The sequence below is a fragment of the Corvus moneduloides genome, unplaced genomic scaffold (genome assembly GCF_009650955.1).
Source record: "Corvus moneduloides isolate bCorMon1 unplaced genomic scaffold, bCorMon1.pri scaffold_110_arrow_ctg1, whole genome shotgun sequence".
Classification (NCBI taxonomy): domain Eukaryota; kingdom Metazoa; phylum Chordata; class Aves; order Passeriformes; family Corvidae; genus Corvus; species Corvus moneduloides.
This window is the reverse complement of record NW_022436877.1, coordinates 101,411-120,374: the sequence shown is the minus strand read 5'-3', so window position 1 is coordinate 120,374 and position 18,964 is coordinate 101,411. Positions and strand designations below refer to the sequence as shown.

At 65.8% G+C, this 18,964-nt stretch overlaps 3 protein-coding genes across 3 annotated transcripts; 1 reads left to right on the top strand and 2 right to left on the bottom strand.

Annotated features, from left to right (window-relative positions):
* Positions 1-62: 62 nt before the first annotated feature.
* CAMTA2 (calmodulin binding transcription activator 2) lies at positions 63-8,505 on the bottom strand. Its single transcript, XM_032097747.1, is given in 22 exon segments — positions 63-457; positions 706-780; positions 866-1,008; positions 1,411-1,482; positions 1,581-1,785; positions 2,138-2,358; positions 2,431-2,600; positions 3,090-3,324; positions 3,504-3,582; positions 3,751-3,950; positions 4,160-4,284; positions 4,496-4,532; positions 4,534-4,634; positions 4,715-4,838; positions 4,935-5,659; positions 6,119-6,259; positions 6,710-6,899; positions 6,977-7,048; positions 7,570-7,705; positions 7,786-7,853; positions 8,204-8,304; positions 8,379-8,505. Coding segments are annotated over 22 exon segments (3,315 nt in total). The 5' UTR covers positions 8,410-8,505; the 3' UTR covers positions 63-393.
* LOC116438749 (RNA-binding protein Nova-2-like) lies at positions 8,386-10,036 on the bottom strand. The gene is made up of 2 exons (XM_032097753.1): positions 8,897-10,036; positions 8,386-8,468 (listed from the first exon to the last, which is right to left on the bottom strand). The coding sequence occupies exons 1-2, from the start codon at positions 9,165-9,167 to the stop codon at positions 8,431-8,433; spliced, it is 309 nt and encodes a 102-aa protein (XP_031953644.1). The 5' UTR covers positions 9,168-10,036; the 3' UTR covers positions 8,386-8,430.
* An 86-nt stretch (positions 10,037-10,122) lies between these two features.
* On the top strand, positions 10,123-18,443 carry KIF1C (kinesin family member 1C). The gene is given in 24 exon segments (XM_032097748.1): positions 10,123-10,226; positions 11,276-11,399; positions 11,653-11,729; positions 11,800-11,979; positions 12,064-12,129; positions 12,529-12,707; positions 12,791-12,902; positions 13,473-13,550; positions 13,643-13,708; positions 13,832-13,907; positions 13,984-14,062; positions 14,161-14,282; positions 14,716-14,828; positions 14,940-15,019; positions 15,254-15,329; positions 15,421-15,500; positions 15,596-15,690; positions 15,985-16,068; positions 16,348-16,510; positions 16,595-16,652; positions 16,991-17,032; positions 17,034-17,603; positions 17,862-18,308; positions 18,310-18,443. Coding segments are annotated over 24 exon segments (3,066 nt in total). The 5' UTR covers positions 10,123-10,175; the 3' UTR covers positions 18,358-18,443.
* The last annotated feature ends 521 nt before the right edge of the window (positions 18,444-18,964 follow it).

Below are 18,964 nucleotides of genomic sequence, written 5' to 3'. Positions count from 1 at the left end.
AACAATGTCCCCTCCCTCCCAATGTCCCAGTGTCCCTCTCCACACATAAACACACACACGCATCGGGTCTTTTACTCCCTCTTCCTCGTTTTTTAATGGAACTTTGTACAAAGAGCCCACACGGGGCAGGGGGAGAGTGGGGCATGCGGGGGGGGGGGCTGGGTACAGGGGCGAGTGAGGAGGGGGCGTGGGGTGGCTCTTCCCCCTTCTTCCCCTCCCCACGAGCCCTCCAGGGAGACCCAGACACACAAAAACGCCTGGGGGACACAGGGAGGGGAGCACCCCCCATGCCTGGGCTCCCCTGCAAGAGGGGGTAGTGAGGCCCCCCCAATGTCTGGGTCCCCGGGGGGGCGGTGGAGCCCCTCCAGTGCCTGGATCCCCAGTGTGGGTGGGTCACGAGGCCAGGCCCCGCGTCTGTAAACTGTCCACCTCCTTGTTCTGCTTTAGTTCCTCCATCCTGAGCGAGGAAACACGAATTGGGGAGGGGGGGGGCAGGCTCTGTTGAGACTCTGCCCCCATGGTGTCACCTGTCCCTAACCCCCCCAGTGTCACCTGCTTCCACCCACCTCTGGGTGACATCTCCCAGCCACACAACACCTCAACCCATGTCCCTGTGTTGCCCCGCAATGTCCCCATTTCCCCTCACTGTGTCCGACCCAGTCCCCGACCCTGTCCCCTCCCTGTCCCTCCACAATGTCCCCGTACCGGTGGCGGCAGCGCCGCAGGAACCTCATGATCTTCCGGGCTGCCTGGTCCTGCTTGAGGGTGAGGAAGGTGCTCCTGGGGGAAAATGGAGCGGAGGGTGAGGACCTCTCTGTCCCCAGTACCCCTTGTCCCCAGTGCCCCTCAGTGCCCCTCAGTGCACCGGTGCTGGCGGAGGCTACGGAAGCGCTGCTGGATGAGCACGGCCGCGCGCCGGCGCCGCTGGAATCGCTTCTGCTCCGCGTAGCTCCGGAACTTGCTCTGGATCAGGATGGCGGCCTGCGTCATCCGCTGGAACAGGGCGAACTGGGGGGACAGGAGGATACCAGTGTCACAGCACCCTCAAACAGGCACCCCAATGTCACCCCAGTGTCCCAGCACTCCTGCGTCATCCGCTGGAACAGGGCGAACTGGGGGGACAGAGGGGATACAGAGGGGGGCACTCCAGTGTCACCCCAATGTCCCAGCATCCTCAAACGAGGGCCCCCACGTCCATGTGTTCCAGAGCCCAGGCATCCAGAGACCCCAAAACAGTTCCGAAAATGTGGGTGCCCCCCTCCAACACTCCCCAGGGAAACCCTGTTACCTTCAGAGCGATCCAGGTCAGCTTGTGGGGCAGAGAGAGAGGGTTGGGGGGGGGTCTGGGGTGCCCGGGGGGTACCCAGGAGGGGTCCACGGGGTTTTCAGGTTCCCCCCACACCTCAGTACCTGCTTGTACTTGCGGTAGCAGCGCTGGATGACGGCAGCCGCCAGCTCCTGCTGCTCCTTCAGCCTCCGGCCCTGGGGGCAGCGACAGGGATTGCGGGGCTCAGCGGTGCCGGGGAGGCCCCAGAGAGGCCCCGGGGGGTTTTGGGGTGCCGGGAGCAGGGGGTACACACCCGGTACTTGCGGAAAGCGCCCTGGACAAGGCGTGCGGCCTCATAGAGCTCGTGCTGCTCCTGGTCACTGAGGGTGAGCAGGGCCACGGCCCCCCCCTCACCCCGCGCCCCCCCTGACGCGTTCAGGAACTCAGCCCAGCCCGCGGCCGAAGGGGGGGGCGGCCGCTCGGGCACCCCCGGGGACCCCCGGGAGGCTGCCTCTGCTCTGGGGAACACACAGGACACAGGAGGGTCAGGGGGGAGGGGAGAGGATGGGAGACACCCCCCCAGGGAGGAATCTGAGTGTCATGGAATGTCCCCAAGAGGACACTGCGGTCTTCCAGGAGCCAGGGAGTTGTCCCCCCCCCCGGTGGGGTACTGGGGTTTTGCAGAATGTGGGAGACCCCCGCCATGGGGACGCTGGGGTATCATAGGACGTAAAGGGCCCTCCCAACAGATACTGGGATGTTCCAGGCCACGGGGGAATCCCCAAGAGTATCCTGGGGTGCTGCCGGATGTGGGTGACCCCCCCCAGGGATCTGAGGGTGCCCCCGGACACCCCCCAACCCCAGGAGTACCTGTGGGGAGGTGCAGGGGGACGGTCAACACTCTCCAGGTAGGTGGCCAGCCAGGCCATGGCGGCACCAAGCCCTGCTGGCCCAGCTGGCCCCGGCGTCCCGAGGGTCCCCCCTGCTGATCCCAATGCTCCCAGTGCCCCCGGTGGCCCCCCCGGTGCCTCCTGCTTGATGCGTTCAGGGGTTGCCTCGATGATCTGTCGTGCCAGTGTCACCACCTCGGCCTAGGGCAGGGGGGACGTTGGGACTCTCCTGCGCTGGGGGTGTCCCGAGCCCTGGCTGTCCCCCGCCTTTACCTGCAGGGTGTCGGAGGGTGGGGCCAGCGCATCCTCGGGGGGGCTGGGGGGCACTGCCACCCCCCAGCTCTCATCCTCGGAGGGACCAGGGGGGCCGGGGGGCAGCGGGACGGAGCCAGGACCCTCCGAGAGCCCCGACGGGGACGACAGGCTGCTGGCTGTGCTCAGCCCTGGTGACAGGGGGGACATGGCAGCGGGGTTTAGTCCTGGAGAGACACACCTTGAGGGGAAGGGGGGACACGCAGGGCATGGGGAGAGGACAGGGGACACCATGGGGACACGCCAGGGACACAAAGAAGCTGGGGAGGACAGAGGACAAGAGGGACATGGGATGCACAGGGAACACAAAAGGGGGGGACAAAGAACGTGGAGGGGGAACTTGGGGACACCTGGATCCACAAAGATGTGGGGGAGGACAGGGGACACGGTGGGGGACACGGTGGGGGACACAGCGGGGAAAGGCTGGAGGGGACCAGCGATGCCCTGGGGGCACATGAAGGGGGGCAGGGGGACAGGGAGGGAATATGGTGACAGTGACAGCGGTCAGGAGCAGTGAGGGGACACGGTGACAGTGGCCACACCACGGTGGTGATGACCAGGAGCCCGGGAAAGGACACAGTGACAGAGGACAGGAAGGGGACAAGGTGCCAGTGCCATACCTGTGTCGGGGCTGGCAGAGAGCGGGGAGGGGATGCGCAGCCCGGGCAGGTGACAGCGCGGGGACGTGGGTGACACCTGCAGCTCCTCGAGGCGGGTGACCAGGGCCAGGTGGCCGCGGGCACGTGCCAGGGCCAGTGGCAGCCGCCCCAGGGTGTCGGGGACGGCCAGCGCCCGCCGGTCCCAGCGGCACAGCCGCTCCGCCGCCTCCCGGTGCCCCAGGGCACACGCCCACATCTGGGGACACGGTGACACGTGTCAACAGGGTGTCCCCAAGGCGTCCCCCATCCCGAGACGCCGTCCCTTCCTGAGCCACCACCCCACGCCCCATCCCCTTGCTGCCACTGCATTCCCAGCCCTGCCACCGTGTCCCCACTGTCACCACCGCGTCCCCAGTGTCTGCAGTGTCCCCTTACCAGGGGGGTGCAGGAGAAATGGTCCACGTTGAGGGGGTCGATCTCCTGCTCCAGCTCCAGGCTGTCAGCTGCCAGCATCCTGCAGGAACAGGAAGGGACACGGACAGGTGTCACATCCAGTCGGGGACACAGCCTGGAGGGGCTCACCTCTACTTAGGAGCATGGCCCGGGGGGATCGCCATCACTATCCCCACCTCGTGCCAGTCCGGGTCCCCAACCAGCCCCTGTCCCCAGGTGCCCTGCTCACCGCCAGCGCCGCAGAGCCTCCACGAGGCTGGCGTAGCCCTGGGCGGCCGCCAGGTGCAGCAGCGTCATCCCACGGAACGTCACCCCGTGCGCCAGCATCGAGGTCCCCGATGTCCCCGGCGACGTCGCTGGCCAGCCCGGCCGTGCCATCATGGCCTCGCAGATGGCCACCACCCGCGCCTCAAAGGATGACCCCGGCCCCTGTCCCCAGGGGGGATGTCAGGGGACACCAGGGCACAAGGAGAGGTGTGTGGCGGACCCCAGGGAACGCCAGTCTATTCCAGCAGATGCCGGGGACGCCGCGCAACACCGGAGTACATTAGAGGATATCGGGGACATCACAAGACACGAGCGAGCACCAGGGATCTTCAGGGGCCATGTGGTGACTCAAGTGTTGGGGGAGGCCTCACCTGCTCAGGGCGGGTCTCAGACGGGGCCCCCCGTGGGGGCAGAAGGGGCGCGGGGGGGGGCAGGGCCCCCAGACGCGTCTCCAGCTGCTCCAGGCGCTCCAGGATGGACAGACGGAACTGGGCCTCTGGCAGAGGAGGGAACCAGGGGTGAGGGAGGCACACCCCAAACACCCTGACCCCGAATAGTGTCACCCCACGGGGAGAAGGACAGGTTTAGGATCCCCATAACGGGACCCCAACAAGATCTCAGGTGTCTGGGTGCCACCCCCCGAGGGCATGAGCCGTTTCAGGGTGTCCCGTCCCGTTCTGGGGGGGTCCTGGGGTGTCCTCGCTCACCGTCCAGTGCCAGCCAGTCCAGCTGTGCCCCGGGGGGGGCCCCGGGCTGCCCCCCGTGCCCGATACTCGAACGGGGCCGCGGCCGAGAGCAGCCGGGGGGGACAGGCCACGCGCAGGGCGGCCACGCCGGCCTCGTGGGCTGTGGGGGGGACACGGAGGTGGGGTCAGCGCTGCAGGAAGGGGGGACACGAGCGGGGACCCCGCCGCGGGGACACTCACGGGGGCAGTAGCAGCGCAGGACACCCGGCTGGACCAGCGCGGCTGGAACCGAGGTACGGTCGAAGAGACAGGAGTAGGCGCCGGGGTCCCCCCATGGGCCCGTGATCAGCACCTTCACCCCGCCCTGGGGGAACACGGGAGGGGTCACTGGGGACCCCTGGGGATGGGAGGAGAGAGGGCGAGGGGGAAGAGGACACCCCCCCCTCCCCAAAGCGCTCACCTCAGGGTAGGACCACTCTGGGGAGAAATCGGTGATGGCCACAGGGGAGTCGCTGGGGGGGGCCGGGGGGGACGAGGGGAGGTGGGGAGCGTGGGGGGCCTCACGCGGGTTTGGAGGGACCCCCGCATCCCCTGTCAGCAGCTCAGGGAAGGGGTGGGGGAAGGGGGGCTGGGGCAGGGGGGCGGCGCTGAGGGGGTCGTGGGGAACCGTGCCCTGTTTTACCCCCTCCTTCTCCTCCTCCTCCTCCTCCTTCTCCTCCTCCTCCTCGTCCTCCAGTTTTGGGGGTGCGGCTGGGGGCGGGGGGGGAGCGCCGGGGGGGGCCTCGGCCTCGCAGCCATAGGTCTGCCCGCGGCGGGGGCTGTTGAGGAAGCAGTCGGGGTCAAAGGCAGCCGGGGGGGGCGGCGCAGTGGGACAGGTTCCCTCGGGGGTCACCAGGTGCTGGCTGGGCGTCAGGCCCAGGGGTTGCTCGGGCCCCCCCGGCGCCGCCCCCCCACCCAAACTGGCCACCACCAACAGCGGCAGCCCCCTCGCGGGCGGCAACGAGGGGGCTCGGGGCCCTTCGGGGGGTGCCGTGCCTCCCCCCAGGCCCGGGGAGGGCTGGGTGGTGTCAGGGGAGGAGGGGGCGGGTTTGGGGGCGTCCCCTGGTGCGCCCCCCCCGCCCCCCCGCTCCACTTTGGGGGAAATGATGCGGTGTTTGGTGCTGCCGCACTTGTGGCCAGGAGTGCCTGCGGGGTACAAGGGAGGGGAGGGTTAGCAGGGGACAGGGAAGGTTTCGGGGGAGATTTTAGGGTCCCAAGGGGAGTCCTGAGGGGAATTTGGGAAGGTCCCAAAGAGATTCGGGGTGTTCCAAGGGTGTTCAGGGTGATCCAGAGGAATGTGGGGTTGTCCCAAGGAGTTTGGGGCAGTTCTACAGGGGTCCAAGGGACAGTTTGGGGTCCCAGGGGCTGCTCTCAGGGCCCCGAGGGGTTCTGGGGGTTCCCAAAGGGGTTCAGGGCATCGCAGTGGCTTTCGGGGATCCCAGGGAGCGTTCAAGAGCACCCCAGGAAGGGCTGGGAAGGTCCCAGGGAGATGGGAGTCCCAGTGGAGTCCCCCGGGTTTTGGGGGTCCCATTGAGCTGGAGGAGCCCCAGGAAGTCCCGGTGGGTTCGCCAGGGGTTTTGGGGGTCCCGGGGGGTCCTGTCTCACCCAGCCCCCCGGCGCAGAGGCAGGCATGAGTGCGGGGGGGCGGCCGGGCCTGGTGCCGTTCCAGGATGTGCTGCACCAGCTGCTCCAGGGACAGCCCGGGGGGAGCCCCCCCATTCCCGCAGCCCCACTTCACCCCGTGGACTGCGGGAGAGGGGGGGAAAATCCCTCAGGAAGGGCATTGTGCAGTGCACTCCCTATCCAGCCCCCCTAAAAAGAGCCACACACACCCTCCCTCCCACTTCATCCTGCAGGAAAGCAAGGGCAAAACTGCTCAAGAACAAGGTTTGGGGCGTCCTCCCCAATCCCCCTAAAATGGCCTCACACTGCCCCAGTCCTACTTCATCCCACAGGAAAGGGAAGGCAAAACCCCACAAGGAAAGAGGTTTTGGGGGCATCCTTCCCCTCCCCAGCCCCTTCATCCTTTAGACCGTGAGAAAAGGGAGAACAAATCTGTCAAAAAAGGGGATTTGGGCTGTCTCTCCTTCCCTCCCAAAATGCCACACCCCCTCCCCCGTTCCCACACCCCCGTTTCTCCCCACAAACCGTGGGTAAAACCCCTCTGGAAAAGGTTCTGGGGCAGCCCCCACTCACACATGGGGCGCAGCTGGGCCACCAGCTCCTCCTGGGACCACTTGAGCCACTCGCGGGGGTCGGCGGTGGCAGCGCAGATCGGGGGGGCCCCGGCGCACAGTGGGGGGCTGCAGAGCTGGGGGGCGCAGGGGCGGCCGCACTCCTCCATGGCCGGCACGTTCAGGTAGTGAACCAGGACGATGTCGGGGTTCTGGGGGGCACACAGAGGAGTTCAGGGTTGGGGCCAGGGCCCTGGTGGCTCGGGGGTGTCCCGGTGCACCCCGTTACCTGCAGCAGCCAGTAGCAGCGGCGGTGGAAGGTGGGGACGATGGAGGAGTGGACGTAGCAGCCATAGAGGCACTGGGGGGACAGCACGGATTGGGGGATCCTGCCACCTCAAAGAGAACCCTAAAGCAGCCTTTGGGAGGGTCCCCACATCCTGTGGGAGCCTCATATCCAAGTATGGGGGACCCCAGACTTCCAGCTGCCTGGCTGGAAGAGTCTGACACCCTCAAATTGCCCCCCTAGGGATCCCCATCACTCCCAAACCACCCACTGGGGCTCCTGACATCCCCAAACCACCAACTAGGGAGCTCCCAGCATCCCTAGACTTGCAGCTGGGGATCCTGGACCACCTAAACCACCCACAGGGGGTCCCTGGCACACCAAAACTGTCCCTTGAGGGGACTCAGCACCCCCTGAGCCCCCTCTTGGATGTCCTGACACCCTCAAGCCCCTCCCTGTGCATTCCCAGCCACCCCCTCCCAGCTCCCCATACCTGAACCAGGAGCAGTTTTACAGAATGGGGTTCTTTTTTTGGGGCACCAGGTGCTTCTTTTGGGGAGGGGAGGGCTCTGTTTTGGGGCCCCCCCGCCTCCTACCTCCACCCCCTGCACCTTCAGCTTCATGTGGTCCTCGCGTGTCGTCTTCCCATCCTTGCGTTTTTTCCAGCAATACCCGTCCTTGCGGTACTTGACCTTCTTCCGGTTGTACAGGATCACTGAGCCATTCTGCGGCCTGGACACGAGGTCAGGGGGGCCCCCTGGGAGCCCCCAGGGCACCCCCAGGCCCCCAGGGCATCCCAAGGGCCCTCCCACCTGGTTTTTGGGGAGCACGAGAGCCACTCGTCATGTTTCTCGAAGGTGATGAGGTACGAGGCGATTTCCTGCGGGGAGAGGTGGCCCATTTGCGTCCCCTGTGTCCCCTGTTCCCCCGCCCGCCGTGTCACTGCATTGTCCCACCCCTGCTGTCACACCGTCCCGCTGCCTCGATGTCGCCTGTTCCGCCGTATTCCTACCCCTGTCCCCGTGTCCCCCCATCCCACCCCCCCTCCCGTGTCCCTTTAATGCGCCTTTCCTGCGTCCCCACATCGCCTCCCACATCTCCAAGTACCTCCTCTACATCCCGTGTTGCTTCCACGCGCCATTCCTGTGTCCACACATGCCCTCCCGCGTGTCCTCCATGTCCCCACATCCCCTCCTCTGAGCCCCCAACGCCCCCTTGTGACCCCCCCACCTCGTTGGTGTTCCAGCGCAGCTGCTCCTTGGGCAGGACGGGACATTTGGGCAAACATTCCACCAGCTTCCGGGGCAGGAAAACCTTCAGGTGGCTCCTCTCTGCCGGGGGGAGGGCTCAATGTCCCCACCGGGTGTCCCCCCCGGTCCCCCCTTGTGTGTCCCCCTCCCCTTACCAGAGACCTCGGGGGGGTCCTTGCTGCTCATCTCGGGGCACACACGGGGCCCTCAGGGCTCCCCTTGGGGGGCACAGGAAGGGCTGGAACCTGCAGGGGCCCCCCAAAAATGGGTGATGGGGTGGAGGAACAACGAGATGACATCGCGGGGGACACGGGACCAGGGTCCCCGTCACCATCCTCAGCACCCTGCTCTGTTACAACCAGTACCTCGGCCGTACATCCCCCCCATCTCCGCCCCATTGCCCCCCACATCAGTACCCTATATCCTCCTGCATCCCTGCTCCATAACCCCACACACCCCTCCCCACAACCCTGAACTGTACCCCCAGCTCTGCCCCACTGCACTCCCCATCTCTATCCCCCCCCACCTCATTGCACCCCGCACCTCTGCCCCATCGCACCCCACATGTCTATCCTACATCCCTCCCACCGCGCCCCACAGCAGCCCCACACACCGCCCCAGTGACACCCCCCCATCCCCGCCCTCGGCCCCGCCCCGGCCCCCTCGGCCCCACCTGGCGCCTCAGGGCCGCCGCCGCCGCCGCCCCCGCCCCCGCCGCCCGCCGCCATCTTCCCGCCCGCTGGGGCCAGCGCCGACAGCGCCGCCGGCGCGTGACGTAGGCGCGTAGGGGGCGGGGCCGCGCCGCCGGCGGTGGGCGGGGCCGGGGTGGGGGCGCTCGGGGTCGTGTGGGCGGGCGGACACCGGCAGTGAATTTTATCGCTTAAATTGTGCAAGTTCCTCGCTGTCAGCCGCTTTATTGACCGTACGTATGAATTTACACGCATTCAGTCATACCGCCACGATAAACGCTACAAGTCGAGCTACCGATTACGTTTTCAGGGTACATAACCACCAAATAATAGTATTTTCGATTGCACGAAGACTGCGGCTACTATTGGGAATAAACTTTCTCGAGGCCGTTTTGAGGATTCGGAGGCCTTTTGGAGCCATTTTTGGGCCCTGCCTGGAGTAGAGGCCAAGGGTTCTCTGTGTCGTGGGGGGGGGGTCCTGAGAGTGAGGCGAAATGGAAGAAAAATGGGGGAAAATGGAGGAAAAAGTATGAGAAAAAATTAGGGAAAGGGGGCCACGAGGAAAAAAGTGGAAGCAGGAAAATGGGGGGAAGGGGTGAGGGAGGGGGAGATGATGCAAAAAAGAAGAAAAGTGTGAGGAGAAAACGGGAGAAAGAGTGAGAGAAAAGTAGAGTGAGCGATTGAAAAAAGTGAGGGGACAAACCTGTGAAAATTTGAGGGGAATAAAGGGAGAAGCTGAGGAGAAAAACGGGGAACAGTGTGATGAGAAAAGGGCCAGAACAGGGAGAAAGGGTAAGGGAAAAACGTGTGAAAGAAAAAAGGGGAAAAGGGAGAAAAGTGAGAAAGAAAATGGAGAAGCTCAGGGAACACGAAGTGCAAATCGTGACAAAAAATGTAGGACAACCTGTAGGAAACGAGAAGGAAGGAAACGCCGAGGAAATGGGAAAAAATCATATAACAAAAAGAAAAGTGTGAGGAAAAGAATGGGGAACACCCGGAAGGAAAAAGCAGAGAAAAATGTGAGGAAAAAATCAGGAAAATCCTGAGAGGAAAAAGGCGGGAAAAGACTTCTCATCTTCACCACGCTGGCCCTTTAAGAGGGGGCGGGGCGCTGGTCCCCGCCCCTGACGTCACGCTCCAGGCCCCGCCCCCGCGCCGGCCCAGCCCCGCCGGGCCCGGGCGCGGCCGCAGCCCCGGAGCCGCCGCGGAGCCGCCGGGCGGGGACAGCGCCGGCGACGGCCCGGGAGCCCCCGGGCCGAGGGGATGCGGCACCGCGGGACCGGTGAGCGGGCAGTGACGGGGCCGTGGGCGCAGGTTTGGGGGGGTCTCAGCGCTCGGGGAGCAAAATCAGGGGGGTCACAGGGGCGTAGGGGCAGGTTTAAGGGGGCTGTACGGGGTCCTGGGGGGTCCGAGGAGTGTGGAAAGTGGGTTTCAGGGGCTCCCTGGGGCCTAGGGGCAGATTTAGAGGGGTTATAGGGTAGTTTGGGTCTCTTTTGGGGTGCTAGTTTAGGGGGTGTCACAGGGGGTTTGGGGGGGCTCAGGTCCCTGAGAGGCAGGTTTAGGGATGCTGTAGGGGAGTTTAGGGGGTTATAGGGGTGTAGGAATTGGGTTTAGGGGGAACAGAGGGTCATAGGGGCAGGTTTAGGGGGACTATAGGGGAAGTTGAGGAATCTCAGGCGGGTAGGGAGCAGGTACAGGGGTCCCACCGGCGATTTGAGAGGTGAAGAGAGTGAGCTTATGGGGTCACATGGGTGTAGGAGCAGGTTTAGAGAAACCTATAGTGCAGTTTGGGGATGTCTCGGAGTGTAGACGCAGATTTAGGGGTGGTATAGGCAGTTGATGCCGGCATTGGGGTCTCTCAGGGTCATGGGGTCACGGCCCTTGTTTTCCATGGTGGGGGGCCTGAGGCCCGGGGATGGGACCCCCGCATTTTGGGAGGGGGGTCAGTGACAGTCGGGGGAGGGATGGGAGGGTGTCATGTGCTGTTTATGCTGCCCTGGAATCATCTGGGACCGGGGGGGATCCAGGGGGCTTCTCACCCCCATCTTCCTCTCTCCTTTACCCCAAATCTCACCCTTTGCCCCTACCCCTGACCTTTGACCCTGCCAAAGTGCCACCTGTGCTTTTGGGGTGCTAGGGAGGGTCGCGGGGGGCTCTTTCATCACCACCTCACCCGGCACCACCCCGGGTTATTTTTAGGGCTCTCCTTGGGCCGGGATTGAGGGAGGGACACAGATCCAGGCCCCCCCCCCGCCTTCCCTCCCTGCAACCCCGGCTGGGGCGTTGTTGGGCGTGGGCGTGGGCGGGGGTCCCACACACCTCGCAGAGGGGTCCCGGCAGGTGACGTTGCCATGTCGCGACAGGGTGACGCTGTCACGGGCATGGCGGGTGCCTCGGTGAAGGTGGCGGTCAGAGTCCGGCCCTTCAGCGCACGGGAGAGCAGCCGCCAGGCCAAGTGCGTTATCCAGATGCAAGGAAACACCACCTGTGAGTGGGGGTCACGTTGGAGGGGGGGGTCTCGAGAGGGAACACCCCAGGGTGGGGGATTGCGGTGTGGGACCCCCCCCCCCCCCCCACCGTCCTTGTCCCGTGCTGGCCTCGGGCCCGGAGGACCAGCTGCCGCTGGGGCTAAAAATAGCAACAGAGAGGTTTTCTGGGGGGCGTGACGGTGCTGTGGGGGTTGAGGGGTGACGTGGGGAGGGGGGGTCACCCCAACCCCACTGTCACCTCCCCACCCCAGGCATCACCAACCCCAAGCTCCCCAAAGACGCCACCAAACACTTCACCTTCGACTACTCGTACTGGTCCCACACCTCGGTGAGTGCCGGGGCGGGCGCGGGGGGGACCTGCGGGGGGATCTGGGGGTCCCTCACTCACTCCCTTGCAGGAGGAGGACCCCAACTTCGCCTCGCAGCGCCGGGTGTACCAGGATATCGGGGAGGAGATGCTGGCACACGCCTTCGAGGGCTACAACGTCTGCATCCTGGCCTATGGCCAGACCGGCGCCGGCAAGTCCTACACCATGATGGGGCGGCAGGAGCCGGGGCAGCGCGGGATCATCCCGCAGGTCCGGGGCCCGGGGGGCCTCCCGGGGGGCTTGGGAAGGGCTGGAGCCCCCCGCAGCCCCCAGCTCAACAGCGCTCGCCCGCAGCTCTGCGAGGATCTGTTCAGCCGGGTTGCTCGGGAAGGGTCACCTGAACTTTCTTTTTCTGTGGAGGTGAGGGAAATTTGGGAGTTTGGGAAGCATCTCCTGAACTCTCCTTCTCCGTGGAGGTGAGGGGGGTTTGGGGGTTCAGAGCGTGACCCCCCGCTTGCAGATCCCCCACCAGGCCATTTGGGTGTTCAGCTCTTGCAGACTCACCCCACCCCCCCCAGCAGTCTGGGGGTTCATCTGCCACCCCTCCCAACATTTTGGGAGCTCCCCAGCAGTTTGGGAGTTTCCCCATCACCATTTTGGGGAACAACCCCCAACATCCCCATCAATTTGGGGGTGTGCCCCCGAAGTTGGGCTTTCACTTGCCCCCAGTTTGGGTCTTTCTTCCCCACCGTTTTGTGGGTTCACCCCCTCAACCTCCATGAGTTTTGGGGGCCCTCCTGACCGTGTTGGGGCCCCCAGGTGAGCTACCTGGAGATCTACTGCGAGCGAGTGCGGGACCTGCTGAACCCCAAGAGCCGGGGGGGGCTGCGGGTGCGGGAGCACCCCCTGCTCGGACCCTACGTGCAGGACCTGTCGCGTCTCGCCGTCGCCTCCTTCACCGACATCGCCGACCTCATGGACAGTGGCAACAAGGCCAGGTGTGGGCACAGAGGGGCACAGGGGCACTCCCAATGCCCCTAGTGCCCCCAGGCACCGAGGGTCCCCCCAAACTCCCCCGCAGGACAGTGGCAGCCACAAACATGAACGAGACGAGCAGCCGCTCGCATGCTGTGTTCACCATCGTGTTCAGCCAGCGCCGCCGGGACCCGCTCAGCGACCTCACCACGGAGAAGGTCAGGGGAGCCTCAGAGTCACGTCCTAAATCTCTCCCACTCCAATTTTGGGTCACCCCAACATCCCCCTGAAATGACCCTCTCAAATCTCCTGAGTCCCCCCAAAATTTGCTGTCATCTTCAGCCAGCACAGCTGTGACCTGCTGAGTGATCTCGCTGCAGAGAAGGCCAGGGTGCCCCAAAATCACCCACAGATTCCCCCAAAGTCACCCCTAAATCCCCCTGAGTCACCTCCAAAATTATCACCCAAATCCACTCCTAGAGCCCCCGGAAACCACCCTCAAAATTGCCCCCTCACCCATTGTTCCCCCGAGTTAATCCCTGCTGAATTCCCCCATGCTCCTGAAAATATCCTCAAATTCCCACCAAAACCTCCTCCAAATCCCTCCAAGCCCCTCCCAAACATCGCCAAATTTCCCCCACATCCGTCCCAAACACCCCCCACAATTCTCTCCACTCCCTCAAATCACCCCCACAAGCCCCCCCGAAATGCCCCCCAAGTCCCCTCACTCCCCCATTTCCCCCCTACATTCCCTCCTAGATCCCCCCAAATCCCCCTGCCCCCCCCAGGTGAGCCGCATCAGCCTGGTGGACTTGGCAGGCAGTGAACGCGCCGATGCCTCGGGGGCCAAGGGCATCCGCCTCAAGGTGAGCGGTGACCCCCCTGCACCCCCCGAAAAGAGGGGGTGACTTCCCCCAAAGCCCTTCTGAGCCTTGCTTCCCCTCCTCCCCCTCCCCAGGAAGGCGCCAACATCAACAAGTCTCTGACCACTCTGGGAAAGGTCATCTCTGCCCTGGCCGAGGCGGTGAGTCTGGGGGCCCTGGGGGGCTGTCGCCCCAATCCCTGTGGCCTCCCACCCTCAGGGGTCCTCTCCTTTTTTGGGGAGCCCTCACGACCGGCCCGTTCCCTCTTCCCTGCTCCCAAACAGACCAGCAAGAAGAAGAAGCCGGATTTCATCCCGTACCGGGACTCGGTGCTGACGTGGCTGCTGAAGGAGAACCTGGGTGGGTTTGGGGAGGAGTGGGGGAGAGTGAGGAGATTTTTGTGGGTTCCCAGGCCCCCCTAACCCCGTCCCCGCAGGCGGGAACTCGCGCACGGCCATGATTGCGGCGCTGAGCCCGGCCGACAGCAACTACGAGGAGACGCTGAGCACGCTGCGGTGAGGAAGGGGGCTTTGGCGGGCCCTCGGTGGGTTTTGGGGTGTGGGGAGGGGGGTCCCAGCCCTGATCCTGCCCCTTTTCTCCCCCTAACCCCCAGCTATGCCGACCGCACGAAGCAGATCCGGTGCCACGCCGTGATCAACGAGGACCCGAATGCGCGGCTGATCCGGGAGCTGCGGGAGGAGGTGACGCGGCTGCGGGAGCTGCTCAGCGCCCAGGGTGAGGGGCTGGGCGGGATTTGGGGGGCTGTGAGGGGATTTTGTGGGGCCGTGAGGGGATCTGGGGGGCTGTGAGAGGATTTAGGAGTTTCGAGAAGCTGCGGGAGGAGGTGACGCGGCTGCGGGAGCTGCTCAGCGCCCAGGGTGAGGGGCTGGGTGGGGTTTGGGATGTGAGGATGGAGTTAAAGGGGTTTGTAGGGTCTGGGGGGTCAGATTTAGAGGGTTTTGTAGGAGGAACGGATTTGGGGTGTTGTTTACAGAGGGGTTTTGGGGGAAGAGGAGATTTGGGAGCAGAGCCAAGGTGGGGTTTGTGGCACGGGGGGTTTAGGGGACAGTGTGGGGGGCACAGCTGGGGTGCCAGAGGGACAGTTAGGGTTTGATATGGGGGTGCAGGAGGCAACACTGCCCCACACCGAGCCCCCATCTCCCCCCAGGTCTCCCTGACACCACCCTCTCTGCCCCCCCGGCCGCGACACCCCCCACCCTCAACGGGGGTCCGGGGCTGGAGCCCCCTCTGGGCCCCACTGAGGCCATGGAGCGACTGCAGGTGACCCCAAAACACCCCCCAGCCCCTCCCCTGACCCACAGGGACCCAGGGAGTCTGTGACCCCCCTCCCCCAAACTGTGGGGTACCCCCCAAAATTGTTGCTCCTCGCAGGAGACGGAGAAAATCATCGCAGAGCTCAACGAGACGTGGGAGGAGAAGCTGCGCCGGACGGAAGCCCTGAGGCTGGAGCGGTGAGGGGCGCCCCAAACCCCCACCACAACCCCCAAAACACTCCCCAACCCCCCCAAATAACCTGAACCCCCCACAGCCCCACCACGGTCAACCCAAATGCTCCTTATGCACTCCCCATATGCCCCCCCAAACCCCACCCCAACACTTCCTAAACTCCCCCAGACCCCCTCCAAAGCCCTCTGGGCCCCCCCACACCCTCTCGGGCCCCCCCCAAATTCCCTGTGCCCCCCCAGGGAAGCACTGCTGGCCGAGATGGGGGTGGCTCTGCGGGAGGACGGCGGCACTGTTGGCGTGTTCTCCCCTAAAAAGGCAAGTCAGAGGGGGCTGGGGGGGGCCCCCACCACGAGGGACCCCCCCACCCTGACTCTGTTTTTATTTTTGTGTCCCCCTCCCCCAAAAGACCCCGCACTTGGTGAACCTCAACGAGGACCCACTGATGTCTGAGTGCCTTCTCTACCACATCAAGGACGGTGTGACCAGGTAAGGGGGGGGCTGTGGCACCCCCAAAACTCCTTCAGGCTCCCCCCTCAGGTCTCTTGGGCTCCCCCAATCTGCCCCGTGCCCCCCTCTTCCAGGGTGGGCCAGGTGGATGTGGATATCAAGCTGTCGGGGCCATTTATCCGGGAGCAGCATTGCCTTTTCCGCAGCCGCCCCGACCCCTCGGGGGAAGGTATGGGATTCAGGGTGGGGGGCACCAGATTTTGGGGCGCCCTCCCCTGCCCTGCCCTGCCCTGCCCCCTCCTGGCACACCTTAATTCCTCTTTCTCCCCCCCAACCCCCCCCCAAACGCTGCCACTGGAGCAGGTCACCGCAGCCCCCCCAGGTACCGCTCCCCCCGTGCCGGTGGGAGAGGGAGGGACGTGGTGCTGGGGGGGGATTTGGAGCGGTTGGGGATGGGATTTGGGGTTCCCCTGCCTCAGTTGAGCAGGGAGGTGACTCGCCCTCCCCTTGTCCCTTCCTGAAGTTGTGGTGACCCTGGAGCCGTGTGAGGGGGCTGAGACCTACGTCAACGGGAAGCAGGTGACGGAGCCGGTGGTGCTCAAGTCGGGTAGGGACCCCCAACGCCCTCCCAGATCTCTGTGTGTCTCCCCGGAATCCCCCCTCAGATCCCTGTGTCTCTCCCTTGTGCCCTCCCAAAATTCTCTGCGTGCCCCCCAAATTCCCCTCAACCTCCCACAAATCCTGTGTCGGCCCCAAATTTTCCCTCAAACCTGTTATGACACTTCCAAACCCCCATTTCCCACCCAAGTCCCCCCAAAACTCCCTGTGACCCTGCCCAAATCTCCCCTTAATCCCCCTGTGACCCCTCCAACCCCTCCCCAACCAGGCCACCGCCTCATTTTGGGGAAGAACCACGTGTTCCGCTTCACGCACCCGGAGCAGGCGCGGCGGGAGCGGGAACGGGGGGTGTCCCCCGGGCCCCCTCCGGACTGGAACCTGGCACAGCGGGAGCTGCTGGAGCAGCAGGGCATCGACATGCGCCTCCAGAGGTGGGGACACCCCCTGGGTACACCTGGGGACAGCCCCCGGGGATGGCTGAGGGGGGCTCACCCCGTGCGTGTCCCCCGCCCCAGGCTCCAGGACCTGGAGAACCAACCCCAGCTGGAGAAGGAAGTGATGGAGCAGCCACAGGTGAGGGGGGCATGTGGATCATTTGGGAATTCTGAGCTCCCCTGGCGGTTCCCTGGGTCACTTTAGTGTCCCCTGAGTGTCCCACGGGTGTCCCATTGGCAGTCCCTGAGTGTCACAGGTGACCCCCAGGTGCTCTGAATGTAGTTGGGTGGCCCCTGGGTGTCACAGTTGTGCTCTAGGTCCTCTTAGTGTCCCATGAATGTGCTGGGTGTCCCTTGGGGGTCTTCTGGCTATCCCTTGGGGGTCTCTTAGGTGTCCCTCGGGCTCCCCTGGCTGCCCGAGCTCCACGCTGGGCAGCGCCCACATCCCTCAACATTGTCCCCCACGTCCCCCCACAGCCCCCCGCCACCGACGAGCCCCGGTGCTACGAGGCCGGCTGGCCGCCTGATCTCGTCTCTGCGCCAGGCGCTGCCGGCGCCCACCGTGCGCTCGGTGCTGCGCCGGGCCGGGCTCCCGCTGCCGGCACCGGGCAAACGCCGGGAGCCGCTGCGCGTCTACCAGATCCCGCAGCGCCGGCGGGGATCCCCGACCCCGTCCTCCCGTCGCCGTCCCCGGTGGGTGACCATGGCCGACCTGAAGGCTCAGGCTGTGCGGGAGCTGAGCCTCGAGGTGGCCCTGCGGGAGCCGCGACCGGCGCGGCGGGAGCTGGAGGCGCTGAGCCTCGCGAAGCTGCAGGAGCTGTGCCGCCGCCACGGCAAGCGGGAGCCCACCGAGCGCGACGGATGGCGCGCCGTGGCCAGGGACGTGTGGGACGCCGTGGGTGGCGGCGAGGAGGAGGAGGGCTGTGGCAGCGGCGAGCAGGTGAGCGAGGTGGAGGGGCTGCGGCTGCACCTGGACAGGCTGGCGGGGATCCTGCGCGAGGTGAAGCGGCAGAACAGCGCCAAGGACGAGCAGATCCGCGCCCTCCGCGACCGCGTGGGGCAGATGGAGCGCGTCATCCCGCTGCCGCTGGTGAGGCACGGTGGCCCCCGTGCACCCCAGAGCCTGACCCACAGCACAGACCGCGGGGTCTGCATGGGGTCTGCCTGCCCACAGCCCAACCCGCGACCTCTCGTAGCACCCCACAACCCCCTAACATAGATCCCGGCTGCCTCACACGGCTCCCTGACACCCCAAATCCACCCCTTCCCACCCCACAACCCCCCCCCCTCTTCCTGCCCCACAGCTTCCCCAGACTCCTCTAAGCCCCCCTTTCGTTCCCCCCCACAGGACGATGGTGACGAGGCTGATCCGCCTGCCCAAGAACCTTCCCAGGACCCCCCCCGGCCCAGCACGGACGGAGGGTCTCGCCCCCCGTCCCCCCCCTCAGCGGCGGCGGCGCGGCTGTGCCGGCTCATGGAGCAGGACCCGGCGTTCCGGCGGGGGCGGCTGCGCTGGCTGCGGCAGGAGCAGGCCCGGCTCATGGCGGGGGGCCCGCAGCCCCCCCAGGCCCCCCGCCGGTCCCCCCGCTTCCACCCGGCCCCCCAGGACTCCAAGCTGCGCTTCCCCTTCAAGAGCAACCCCCAGCACCGCCTGGCCTGGGGGGGCGGAGGGGAGTCCCCCCAAGCCGAAAACAGCCCCCCCCCGCCGCCCCCTCCCTCGGGGCGTCCCCGCCGAGGATCCCTGGACGGGGGGTCCCCGGCCCCCGCCGTGGGCACGCCCCCACCCCGTGTCCGCCCGCCAGCGCTCGGCTCCCGACCTGAAGGCGCGGGGCCCCATCCCTTAGGGGGTGTGGAATTTGGGGGACACGCCCTCCCCGAAATGGACAATCACGGCCTTTCCCCTCCCGCCCGCCCCCCACAATCGGGGGGTCTCCCGGCCGGGGAGGCCCCCAGCTGCTGTCACACTGCCCCCCCCCTCCGCGTGTGTGTGTCTGTGGGAGGGGCCCTCGGTCAGGAGGGCCCCTCTTCTTGCAGGGGAGCTCCTAATTAATGGCGATCCCACTAATTAAAAAGCGCCTCATTTGTGGGCCCCCGCCCCCCATCCTGGTGCCTCCTCTCTGCTGGCCCAGCCCACTCCGGCCTGGCAGCCGCTGGCCCCGCCCCGGCCACGCCTCTATGGGGGGGCCTGAGGGGCTCCCCGCCCGCACCTCGCGTTCCGGCCTCTTCCCGTTCGTAGTCGCCACGTGGGCGTGGCGTTTGAGAAACGAATTTGGCGTGGGTGCCCCGCCTCCTTCCCTGGCTCCTCGCCTTTTGGCTGCGGTGGCCGTGGCTCGTGCAAGCACCGCCCCTGACCCGGGCGGCCCCGCCCGACCCACGCAGGCAGCGCGGGGCTGGGGCGGGTCGTTCGTCCCGCCCCTTCGGGCGTGTCACCACGGGGTCACGCCCCTCCCC